This window comes from Lissotriton helveticus, chromosome 5_1 (assembly GCF_964261635.1).
Source record: "Lissotriton helveticus chromosome 5_1, aLisHel1.1, whole genome shotgun sequence".
Taxonomy (NCBI): Eukaryota; Metazoa; Chordata; class Amphibia; order Caudata; family Salamandridae; genus Lissotriton; species Lissotriton helveticus.
Window position 1 is genome coordinate 95,024,205 of NC_136065.1, and position 12,850 is coordinate 95,037,054.

The window sequence follows — 12,850 nt, forward strand, 5'->3', positions numbered from 1 at the left end:
GGAATTGTGGAGGTTTGTTAATGTGTTCATTTATCGTTGCAGGTCGGAGTTAAGCGGAGTTACTGGGCGATCCGGAAGAAGAGCGGTGCAAACGATGTACTTCAGCGGGCACATAAGGGTGCCAGAGCCTAACCTGTAACCTCATGGGAGGTGCAGGAATTCGTGTCGGCGCCCCAGTAGTCCTTCGGGCGGTTGTGGGCCTGTGCAACCGGGGGTTTGCCTAGTCACGCCAAGGGGCGTGTCAGTATTTATATTCTAATTGTACAGCAGTTGGGTGGTTCGCCACTGTGCTGTTTGGCTCAACAGGCGGGCAGGTGGCGAGAATGCAGCCGGCCTGGGATCGCCCGTAATGTTTACCCACCTTCATTACATATGTTGTATGTAATAAACCTGCAGCAAATTTTTCCCAAACTAATACTATGTCTGTGTATTATTTTGCGCGTTTGGGGAATGTGGGGGCGGGGGACTTCCTGTGGCCCTGATGTGACTATGAATGTATCCTTGTATAATGTGACTGGTGCTCGTTTAAAGTGCTGCGATACCTTAGGTCGAGTTTACGAAAAAGAATAAATTATACTGCCAGTATGTGAGAAGTTTGAATGTGACTGAAGCATGTTCGAACGGGGGCAGCCGCATTTGCTCCTTCGTGAGGTTGAAAGGCTGCGCCACACTGCAGGAGCAACAGTGAAATGACTGTACCAAATTTTGGAAGTGAAGGTGAAAATATATTTTCTGGGCTAGGCTGGTCCCCGGGCTCTAAGAGCCATTTCAGAACCTTGGCTCGGCCCTGGCTCGGCTCGTTTTGTTGGCTCGCGCACCTCTACACGTGACACATCGCTCCCTGTGTAACCATTGCCACAGCCTCCCTCAACAGCTGAGGAGCTGTCACCTTGCATGTGTGTGACATTCGCACCTTTTCTGGGTGTTTGTGTGACATTTAACACCTTCATGAGACGCTGCCAGGTGATGACCAATGCAGTCAGTCCGTGTGAGGGGCTCGGATATTGCCACCCTGTGTGATCTTGAAACGCTGCCCCGGCTCCAGGAGGGCTCACGCACAGGCAGGTACATCCCTTCTATGCGTACTCAGTACCTTGCATCCTTGGAGCTTTGTTCTGTTCTTTGTTTATAATGGGTAAAAGCCACCAATGGCTGTGGCTGGTACAAGCACCACTGATGCTGATGCTTTTGTAACATGTCCAGGCAGTGGTGTTTTTTTAAGCCAATGGCGCGGTGCACTCTGGGGCTTGTGAGCTCCTGTTACAAGGACTCTTGACAACTTAGGCTATTAACACTTGAGACATTACTAGTCAAATGAATTTTTATTTTAAGGAACAACTGCAGTTGTACAGAAGGGTCGGGGCAGCAGCAGGTGATGAGTATTTTAAAGGGGGGTCTCTTCTCAAAAATCAGCAAACGTAAACACCTAACGCTAACTTTGGTGACAACAAAATGCAGGGGGACACAACATGCATTCCTGGTGAGACCCGGGTCCAAGGCCATATTACGGAGGGGACGGGTCCTCGGCCTCAACTAACTCAGAAACGATGACACGTCCTATCCCAATAATTCACCCCGACACAGCTGTGTCATGTTAAAGACACACGCCCCAGGCATGCAAGGAAGCAACTATCATGGACTAAACAAGTAACAGTAAGGCACTGAGAGTAAAGCTGTCGGGGATGGCGACTGAGCAGAAACTACAGTGACCCCACAGCCCCCCCAATCTAACTCCCCCAATCTCTCCCTCCCTCTTTCAGTTTAAACCCACCCTCTCTGGGCCTTCTGGTAGTCGAGGCAACATGTGGGCGTATCATTCTGAAGAAGATTCTACGGAATGTTGGAGTTGAAATTGTAGATGACAGTTGAGGTGTCACTGGAATTACTGCCCCCCCCCCTACACCTATATGCGTCCCTGCCTTTGCTCCTGGGAGGAAGGATGAGGCGCTGAAGCTCCCCGCAGCTCTCACACCAGCCTCAGCTCCGCTGCATCCCAGAGACCGAAGCACGGGAAGAGCCTCTGTGTGAAGCGGGCCTGCGGGAAGGAGTAAAGAAGCTCCCTAGAGACAGCATTGTAGAGGGACAGCCGCCCCGCCTCGTAGTCCAGATACACCCTCAGCTTCAGGGGCTTCTCACGTGGGGTCAGAGGGGTCTGAGGGGAGGTGAGAGCTTTGTACTGACCCTTCCACCGCTGCACAGCCCAGACTCCCCCCTCAGGTGACCATGTGAAGCGTCCCTTCCTGTTCACAGACTCTGCTGCGACCCCCACCTGCCACGCTCCCCCCTCCTGAAGCAGCTGCACATCCCAGTAATGTCTGCCGGAGGTGAACCCCTCGCTCCCCAACACACAGGGCCAGAAGGTGAATCTCTTGGGGGTGTCCGGCAGGCGCTGTGCTGTATTTGTCCGTCTCACACGTCTCCTCCCTTCAGACAGTAGGAGCAGAGCATGAACCGTGCCAGGATCCAGAGTCACCATCACTGCAGAGAAGAGATTCAGAATTAGAGATTTAATTACACAAATAAAGGCTGTAATTATTGTTTTCTGTTTTACATATGATTAATTTACACCACATCGGGAATTAGCACGCTGTGCTTGAGAGCGCGCGGCACTAGACTGCTCAGTACACTAAATCGCACATTCATCTCGTGCACACACTACACCAAACAACACACTGCACTACAGAGGACATTCTACTACACACTACACTGCACCAGCATATTACATCACACACACTGGGCACACTGCACTACACAAAGAAATTGCAGCAGACCGGACACTGTACTAGTCAGTACACTGCATTAGATGGTACAGAGTAAGAGATCTACTAGAAAGTGTACAGTACTACTCAGTACTCTGCATTAGATGGTACAGAGTGACAGAGGTACTGGAAAGTATACGGTACTAGCAGTAATAATAATAAAAACATTTGTAAAGCACATGGTTACACTATAATCAGTGTGTCCCCGCGCTATGGGCACAGTCCAAAGGAAGGCAGAAATTCAGGCAATCAGCAGCAGGTGAGGTCAGATGGCACAACTCCAAAGAATTAATTTTTCGGGAAAAGATGAGTCAGGCGGAACCTTGTTTACGAGGGCTCCAACCCGTAGTTCAATAGGCAGTGTGTTCCGCTGTTTACAGGCTAAGTATCTAAAAGAACGGCCTCCCATCCGCGCTTTATGAATGCGAGGGACATGGAATTGCATACTGCGAAGAGATCTCAGGATGCGTTTAGGACGGTAGATGGTCAGCAAATTTTGAAGATATACAGCGGCTTTGCCATGTGCAATGCGGTGGGCCATACACATAGTTTTAAACAGGATGCGTTCCCTTATAGGGAGCCAGTGGAGAGTAGCTAAAGCTTGTTTCCCTGATGTCTTTCTGGGAAGATTAACAACGAGTCTGGCAGCCGCATTTTGAACACATTGGAGTTGGTGGATCCCTTTTTTGTTAAGACCAATAAGCAAAGAATTCCCATAGTCCATGTGTGGAGTGACTAAGGCGTGTATCAAGGTTTTCCTTGCTTTAATGGGAAGAAGATCTAAGATTTTTCGAAGGGCTTTCAGAATGCCATAGCATTTGCCTGACATACTTCCAATGTGTTGTTCAAACGAGAGATGAGTATCCAGGTGAATACCTAAGTTCTTCACAAGGTCTGAAGGGGTGGGTGTGTGACCTAGTTCCGGGGGCCACCAGGCCGACGACCAGATAGATGGCCTCTTACCGATCACTAACAACTCGGTTTTATTCCCATTAGGGCGGAGGCAGTTATTATTCATCCAACCAGCGAAAGCAGTTAGACAGGTGGAGAAATTGGCTGCCGCCTCAGCGGGACTTTGAGATAAAGTGATCACCAATTGTGTATCGTCAGCATAGGATACAATTTCCACATCATATGATTCCACAATCCTCGGAAGGGGCTCCATATAGAGGTTGAACAATGTAGGGCTCAAAATAGAGCCTTGTGGAACCCCCTGTTTTAGACACCGTGGTGTTGATTTGAATGGAGGGCAATGAACTTGGAAGCTCCTGTCTGCAAGGAATGAGCATAGCCAATTGTAAGCCGGTCCCTCAACTCCGACCTCACTGAGACGGGCTAGTAGCAACAGTATCGAAAGCCACGCTTAGGTCTAATAATACTAAAGCAGCTGCCTCTCCCTCATCCACTTTTTGCCGGAGGGTCTCCGTGGAGAAGAGAAGAGTGGTTTCCGTTGAATGGCTTGCCCTAAAGCCGGATTGGGAAGGGTGGAAAAGTAGGCCTTCTTCCATGAATTTCATTAGCCGGATATTGACTATTTTTTCCATTACTTTCATACAGAAAGGAAGGAGCGAAAAAGGCCGGAGATTCTCCAATTGAGATATATTTAAATTAGGTTTCTTTTTTTATAGGGATAACCTGAGCCCTTTTCCAGTCAGCAGACATGTGGCCTTCCTGAAAGGAGAGAGTGACCATATGATCTATATGGTTAATCAGGAATTCCAGCTGGTTCCTAAAAATCTTAACGGAGCAGCATCAGTGGGAGATCCTGATTGAATGCGGAGCGCAATTCTCAGTAATTCCAATCTCGGAGGGACCTCGAAACAATTCAAGTGTTTGTCCACTATATTCCTCACACTACCGTCAGGGTCAGATATATCCTTACCAGGCCCTGTCGGGAAGGAGGCGTATATCTTCTCCACCTCCTTCACGAAGTGGTCCGCAATAGACTCACAGACCTCTTTGGAGACAGTGTCTTGGGCCACTGTCCTATTGGGCACAGTCAGCTCCTTGTATATTGAGAATAATTCCTTAGTAGAAACCTCGGCTGACTCATTTCTCTCCCTTAAGAATTCTCTTTTCACTTTCCTTATCAGTTTGTGATACTTCCTCATTCTGTTCTTATATTGCAGCTTATGGGTGGTACCATAATCTTTACGCCAAATGCGTTCTAGATCTTTACAAGCGGATTTGGCTGCTTTTAATTCCTCATTAAACATGGGGCAGATTTAGTGCGCCGTGCTGAGGCCCTATTCGTCCATGGTGCCACTTTGTCTAGTGCTGTGGTCAACCAGTCTTCATAAACTTTCCAAGCCTCATTGAGGGTCCCTCTTAACGGAGGATAGGCATGCTTCAAGGCAAGCTCAAATGTTTCTTGGCTAAATTTCTTTCAATTACTACGTTTGGGAAATGAGGGTTTCCTCGATATTATCCCTATAGATCTACTTAAAACGGAAAACGGTACAAGGCAGTGATCCGACCAGGGAACCCTGATGGGGCACTGTGCCTTCACTTCGTCCCAGTTGGCAAATATCGGATCAAGGAGATGGCCCGTTTGATGTGTGGGTGTCAGTGATAGAAGGTTAAACATCAAAGACTTCATGGAGGCAATAACCCTTTGAGCCTCTTTGCAACCTACGTCCTCGAAATGTAGGTTCAGGTTGCCCAAGATTAGGACTCTGCTATATCGTAGTGCTGGTTGGGTCATCACCTCTAACAAGCTGTCTATGAATTGAGTGGATGTCCCTGGAGGGCGGTAGATAAGATAGCCGTTTATGGTGTAATTAGGGGACACTTTAATAGAGAAGACCTCCTGCTTCACTATTAGTGATATTCACTGATTCTAGGGTGCAAGTTAGTTCCAGTTTATGCAGCAGCGCTAATCCACCACCTCGCTGGGCCCCCCTGTCAATTCTCAATAAGCCGTATGTGTGAGGAAGGGCTTCCAGAATCTCTGGGGCGGACGCCTCATCTAGCCACGTCTCCGTTAAAAATAGCACATCCGGTTGGGAGTCCATTAGCAGATCATGGATTTCCAATCGGTGCGGCAATTCACCTGAAACATGTTAAGTTTCTTTACCTCCCTCTCATCACTCCGAGAAACTAAGGGGTCGTAAAGGCATACCTTATACTGATAAGGCATCATTTCCGTGTGCATACTATGCCTGCATACTTTTTTAGTCTTAGGGCACCAGTTTAACAGCTGTTCTTGCGTATACTGAAGACTGTTAGATCCCTCTGAGCTCATTCGAGCAGGGGTTCTGGCCCTGACGGGCTTGCCTTTGGCGTGCCGGCGGTGCGGCCGCTGTCCTTCCCTCATTAAGTAAGCGGCAGGACAGCGAGACTAGAGCGCTAACCTGTTTCCTGTGGTGCTCGGAAGTGCTGGGCTCCTCACCCTCTGCAAACAAACGCCCACAATGGACACGGCGGACCGGGGGGGGTAACAAGAAGCAACAGGTACGCAGAAAGCAAATAGGAAGCATACTCGGGCTACAAATTGCAAGCAATAATTTTTTTAAAAGTGTAAAATAGTAACAGGTAAAACGAGGCTCAGGGCGCCTCACGTGCCCGATCACTCAATTGCTGCTTTCTTCAAATGGATGCATCTGTCTCTGCCACAGACAGACCTGCATCCACAGCGCGGCCGCTGTCCTTCCCTCGTTAAGTAAGAGGCAGGACAGCGAGACTAGAGCGTTAACCTGTTTCCTGCAGTGCCCGGAAGTGCTGGGCTCCTCACCCTCCGCAAACAAAAGCCCACAATGGACGCGGCGGACCGGGGCGGGTAACAAGAAACAACAGGTACCCAGAAAGCAAATAGGAAGCACACTCGGGCAGTACACTGCATTACAAGACACTGAGTGACAGAAGTCTTGGAAGATATACTATACTAGGCATTAAACAGAACACTGCTTTGGATGCTACAGAGTAAGAGACCTACTAGAAGATATACTGCACTAGTCAGTACACTGCATTAGAACATACTGAGTGACACAGCTAATCCAAGGTATGCACTACTAGTAAAAATGCAATATATGGTACAGAGTGACCGAGCTACTAGAAGGTATACTGTACTAATCAGTATACTGCAGAGAGACAGAGTTACTCCAAGGTATAGAGAACTACTCAGTACATTGCATTAGATGGTATTGAATGACAGAGCTGCTCCATGGTATACAGTACTAGTCAATACAGTACTAGTCAGTGCACTGAATTAGATTGTACAGAGTGACAGAGTGAGTAGAATGTGTACTGTACCAGTCAGTACACTACGTTAGATGGTACAGAGTGACAGAGCTTAATGGCAGCTCCTCCGTATTGGCGGAGGAGCGTCGCCCCACTGCCTGGCTCAGAGCCAGCAAATGTAAAATAAAACAATGTTCTTGCATCATTTTCTTTTACCCTTGCTGGTTCTTAGCCAGTGGTGTTGGGAGGGGCGGGCCGAGGTATGGGAAGGGGGAGGAGGAGTGCTTCGTGCACTCCACTCCCTAAGTGTGCATATTTATTTTGGCCGCCCAGCTTAGTCCGACCAAAACAAATGAGCGCACTTAAATTTTCTCAAGCCCAGCTGCATTGAGCAGCCGGGCAGTAGAAACCCCATAGACTCCCTGGTCTGAGCAGGCCATCTAAGCCCGGGTATTGGACAGGGAGTCAGTCCCAGGGGCTGCTGGGACCAGCAGGCAGGAACTGGAAGAGGAGAGGCGGCGTGAGGAGACGGAACGTGGAGGAGGCAAAAGGTAAGAGGTAAGTTTATTATTATTATTTTTATATTGTATTCCCACTCTCTACACCGGGCGATGCCTCCCGCGTGACGACTCCCATGCCACCACACCCGCCCCACCACCTTTTGTTTATAGTGGCTGCCGCTGCCAGACCTACTTGACGGGGCACTGTTCTATTAAGTACACTGGATTAGATGGCACAGAGTGGCAGAGCTACTCGAAGATATACCAGAGTAGTCAGTACCCTGCATTAGAAAGTGCACAGTAACTACTAGAAAGTATGTAGTACTAGTCAGGACACTGTATTAGATGCGAACGCGAACTCACCGGATCCAGCCGTGAGGGGAACGGCCTTCAGCATCCATCTGTGGGGGCCTTAACGCGAGCCAGAAGCGCTCTGTCACGCCAGCCCCTATCATTGCCATCATTGACTGCTGCTAGAGGGGGAGCCGATTTGCCAGGATATACGTGAGGCCCAGGACTACAACTTCCAGGGGGCCTCAGTGACGTGCACGCAGAGCGCCAGAGGCCCACAAAACCGGGCCGGCCCTCCCGCAGCACGGGACACGAACTCACCGGATGCAGCCGTGAGGGGAACGGCCTTCAGCATCTATCTGCGGGGGCCATAATGCGAGCCAGAAGCGCTCCGCCATGCCACGCCACCCCCTATTTTTGCCATCATTGCCTGCTGCTAGAGGGGGAGCCGATTTGCCAGGCTATACGCGAGGCCCAGGACTACAACTCCCAGGGGGCCTCGCGCGACGTGCTTTTAGTGAAGTGCGCGCAGAGCTCCAGAGGCCCACCTAACCGTCCGCCCTCCCGCAGCGCGAGCCGCACGCGGGCGTGCCCGGGCAAAGCCTGGGCAAAGGGCGGACCCGTCCGCGCCCGTCAGAGACCAGAAGAGGCTGGGCTGGGCCATAAATCCAACTTCTAGATCTCGGGACTTGAAAACAAGGTACTCTTGATCGCGTTCAGTCCATTAAATAACTGGCATTGTTTCCCCCTTGTATATGGCTGGTGCCTTGAGTCCCTTTCTTTGACATTGTACTGAGACTTGAAAGATCTGTACGGGTACAAGTTTTTTTGGTCTAAATAGGTTATTTTTTAACTGTTTTATATTATCTGACATTTATGTGAATTGAATAGTTCTCCGAACCTAATAGTGTGTGCAATAGCTTAAAAAGTCTCCCTGTTTTAAATCCAACCTTACCTCACAGGCGGGCTTAACTTAAAGAACTGCCCACGATGGGGAAACTGGCATGTGTGGAAAAAAACAGATGTTAGCCCCACCTAAACCAATGTCTAGCAAACCCACTCCCATTGATAGAATGCTGGAAAAAGCTCTGGGAGCAGTAGCTACTGAAATTGAGAGGACGGAGAGGCGTTTATCTCTGACCCCAAACCTAGATATAGTTTCTCCTGAACCCAGCCCCCAGTATCGGAGTCCTTTAGCGATCAACCCGTGTGTATTGAATCAATTAGTCCAGAACAACTTAGGACAACTATGTCAACCCAACAGGGAAGGAGATGTAAATCTAAATATAACCCCAAGGGGAAAGTTACGACAAGAAGGAAAAAGCCTAATTAATCCTAGAACCACTGATAATGAAATCTTTGGGGGGGGGGAGGGGGGTTACGGGCGGGGGGGGGGGGGGGGGTGCCCTAGATAAGAGTCTAGATCCCTTAAGTGACCAGCATCTGTGGGTTACAAAGCTAATGGCCAATCTACAGATTTAAATGAGGGTTATCTTAAAGGATGAATTAAGACCCCTCCAAGACAGAATCAATGGGTTGGCCAATATTTTCAATGACTGGGTTAGAACAAGGGGGCAACTGATAGTTCTACTGGCTCTGACGCTAGGATTATTCCCCCGCCCTCCATTAGCAATATCTTGGCTACTCCACTCCCAATTACTACTGAGCAAGCCCCGCTTCCAAAAACCAATGGGGGATGTCAGGCACTGGAGGTAAATATAGGCAGTGGGGTAGGCCCATCCCAGGGCAACGCCATCTCAGAAACTCTTGCCTTTATTGAAGGGGAAAACAGAAGAACTAAAATAAAAAAATAGACAGGCTGGGGTGACGTGCTTACGGATTTAGAAGAGACCAACCACTCCCCCCCCTCCCCACAGTCATTAAATTACCCCCTGCATCTACCCCATATGTTCTCATCCTAGCAGGAACTCCTGAACTTAGGGGGAGATTATGATTGCGGTTTTTCCGCATCCTCCGGCCCGGAGGATGCGGAAAAACTGCTGCGGAGCCTCCAAAGTCCCACCACCATATTAGGATGGCTAGTGGGTCTTGAATTCTGTCCGCTGCTTTTCCGCCGCGGTCGCATTACAACCGCGGCGGAAAAGCCCTAATATGGTGGCGGTGTCTAACAGACACCGCCAGCCATATTAGAATGGTGGGAAAGACATGCTTTTCCGCGGCGGCTTTTCCGCCGCGGAAAAGCATACAGACTTTCACTTCGGGGGCCCGTTGCGGGCCCCCTGAGTGAAGGGGGGTGGGGGGTGCACATGCATTTGGGTGCACAAAGCAGCAGGCACTGCGTGTGCCTGCCGCTTTGTGCATGCATTTTTAGCCTTGCGGCGGGTGCAGCTTGAAGCTGCACCCGTCGCAATGTTAAAGATAGAGGATTTGACCGCCACCCTGGCGGTCACATCCTAACCTGCTCGGAGGGAACGCCGCAGCCCCTGCGGATGTTCCCTCCTCCTCAGGGGTCGCGGACGGACTCAAGTCCGTCCGCGATCATAATCGGCCCCACAGAAGGGGCTATTCCGAATCCCATCAAGAGTTAAAAAACAAATGCGTTTATTGGCTTGTAAACCACACCCCCTTCAGCTATAAATACGTGAACGAGATTTTAACCGCTTCGCTGCGGCGGCTTTTCCCGCGGTATGCGGCATTTTCGTAAATACCGCGTTACATGACGAGCTCAGCTCGTCATCAGCACACGGCAGGTAACGCTGATTTTTTTTTGTTTGAATATGTTTATTGCATTTTGTCATTATACAACAGTACACATATGCAGTCACAGGGAATAAAAGGCGCTGTTACATAAGGTATGGAGTCCCAGGTTTTGTGGACCATCTCACCCTCGTGGAGGTATGGTAGGAAAGAGCAAACTAAACAGGTGCACAGTTAAACAGCATGACAGATTTGTATAGCACCAGCTTTTGTGTGATACATTTATGTTCAGTAGTGGCAGTGCCCAATGTTGGTGCAAAGAACTTCTGTATTGTGACTGCATATCCTAGACTTATTCCATATAGCGCTCAAAGTATACCATGACCGGAGAAACAGATCAGTTGTTCACATTGGCAATATATTACACATTCAAAATTGCATTTGAAAACTACTAACTATAAAGAACAATTCCAGATATATAGAAAACCATAAACCAGGTGGTGTCTAACAGTGTTCATGTGTGTATGTGTGGAGCTGGTGGTGCGAAGAGGAGCGCAATCCGAATGTGACATGTCGTTGGCAATGTAGTAATCGTAGGAGTCTTCACGTGTGCAGTAGGGTGTAAGGGAAGCTCCGTGGAGGGGGGGGGTAAGGAGGGAGGGAGAAAGGGGGGGGGGAGGTTGGGAGCGAGAAGAATGCTAGGGGTGTCACTGGAGAGTATGGGGTAAACGCTCACGTAATACCATTCTGTAGACACACCTGGTGGTAGGCCGCCAGGGTACCATCCCACTCCAGCGCAATAGGATACAAAACGGCAGGTAACGCTGATGACGAGCTGAGCTCGTCATCAGCATCGAAGGGGTTAACCACCCGCAGGTTAGGTTGGATTGGCAGACGGCGCAAGGACATACATGGCGACTGCATAATAATTAATTTTAGAAATACATAGGTGACCCAAAGAGTTTTAGCTGGAGAGGACGGGAGGGACAAGGGTGGAATTTCACTAATTCCTTTAGGTTATTTTTATCCTCCTACTTGGCCCCCCCATGTCCCAAGGCACCAAAAGCTGCAATGGAGATCTGACCAGCCTAATGGTGAGCTCCCTCGCCCAATCCACCACTGGCAAAAGTAACTTTGTTTTAATATCCCCATTGGAAATAGGTTTAGTTGCCTTGATGGAGTGGATTGACTAAACCAAAAGTACCCTGTAGTCAAGACACCAATTAGTATTCCACAACTAGAAAACCAGACACAGACTGTTGCCAAGGTGATTAGTGTCCCAATGGGTGAGGACTCAACCGGTGGGAGCCATGAGCGGCTCCCCCGGTTGCACCCACCCATGTGGTGAAGGTCACCGGACCGACATTGCTAGGAATGCTAGTGGATCATCCAAAACTTTTTTCTAACCTCCACCTTTGCCCCTGCAGAAACATAACCCCCCCACTCGTCATACATCAAGGGTCTTAGCATGGAACATTGCAGGTCTGACGAACAAGATAGATGGCCCGGAGTGGGATTTATTTACCAGTAAATTTGAGATATGCATGTTCCAGGAAACATGGGCAAGAGGGGAGGTCCTAAAGCCGGATTTTGCCACTTTTAATATACCTGCATTGTCGGGGGGCAAAGGGAGACCATCTAGAGGCTTAAGTACATGGGTAGGAGTTCACTTAGGCTGTATGGCTAAGCAGTTAAGTAAATAAGTAGAAGGGAGGTCTCCTCTCAGATCCAATCAGGGACGAGGAGAAAACAACAGAGGAAAACAAAGGAATGGTCCCTAGTTGGCCTAGAGTTTAGGCAGAAAAAAGAGTATTTTTCTTTTAAGAGGATGTAGAAGGGGAGTGAAGGGGGGTGAGCCGGCGATTAGCCTATAGATGCCATAACCACATGAAAAATAAATCACAATAATTGAGGGAAAAGGTACACAAAACAATTCATAACACAAGATTTAGAAAATTGTACAATTTTTAATTCACAAAATACAAAAAATAAATATATAGTGCCAGTAAAATACAATTTAAAAATGTACTTTGAAATGTACATGGATACAAAGAAGTATATTAAAAAGCATGAACACAAGTTGTCGACGCAGCGTTTCGGTATCTAAGATGTAACCTTCATCAGGACAGGGTTCTTAAAACGGAGAAGTATAGATCCTCTCTGTTTGATTCTGCGTTACTATCGTAACGTCACACCAGGTGGTGGCACATTCCTTTGGGTGATAGGACGGTTCTTAAAAAGGGGGCTCTTGGTGTATGCTTGACTTATGTACACCGCTGAAGTAGTTCAATTTATTCTATACGATATTACCTTGATCAATTGGTAATTCTCTAGAATGATGCTGTTACATCCTCATAATTAGGAAGCAGAGATGGAGAGTGGAGGTAGCCACCGTTGATAAGTTGCTTACTGTTAGTGTCAGGTCGTATAGGTTTAGATGAATTCCTGATTGCAAGAATGCTC

General features: G+C 48.6%; 1 protein-coding gene across 2 annotated transcripts in view; it reads right to left on the reverse strand.

Annotated features, from left to right (window-relative positions):
* Positions 1-1,256: 1,256 nt before the first annotated feature.
* The window catches only part of LOC144754203 (E3 ubiquitin-protein ligase TRIM39-like), a 173,594-nt gene continuing 162,000 nt past the window's right edge, over positions 1,257-12,850 (reverse strand). The window contains exon 8 of one of the 2 annotated variants that reach the window (XM_078641789.1): positions 1,257-2,478. In XM_078641789.1, coding sequence (XP_078497915.1) covers positions 1,967-2,478 — 512 coding nt within the window. In that variant the 3' untranslated portion in view covers positions 1,257-1,966. The remainder of the gene's footprint in view (positions 2,479-12,850) is intronic. The other variant, XM_078641790.1, reaches the window with a different exon arrangement.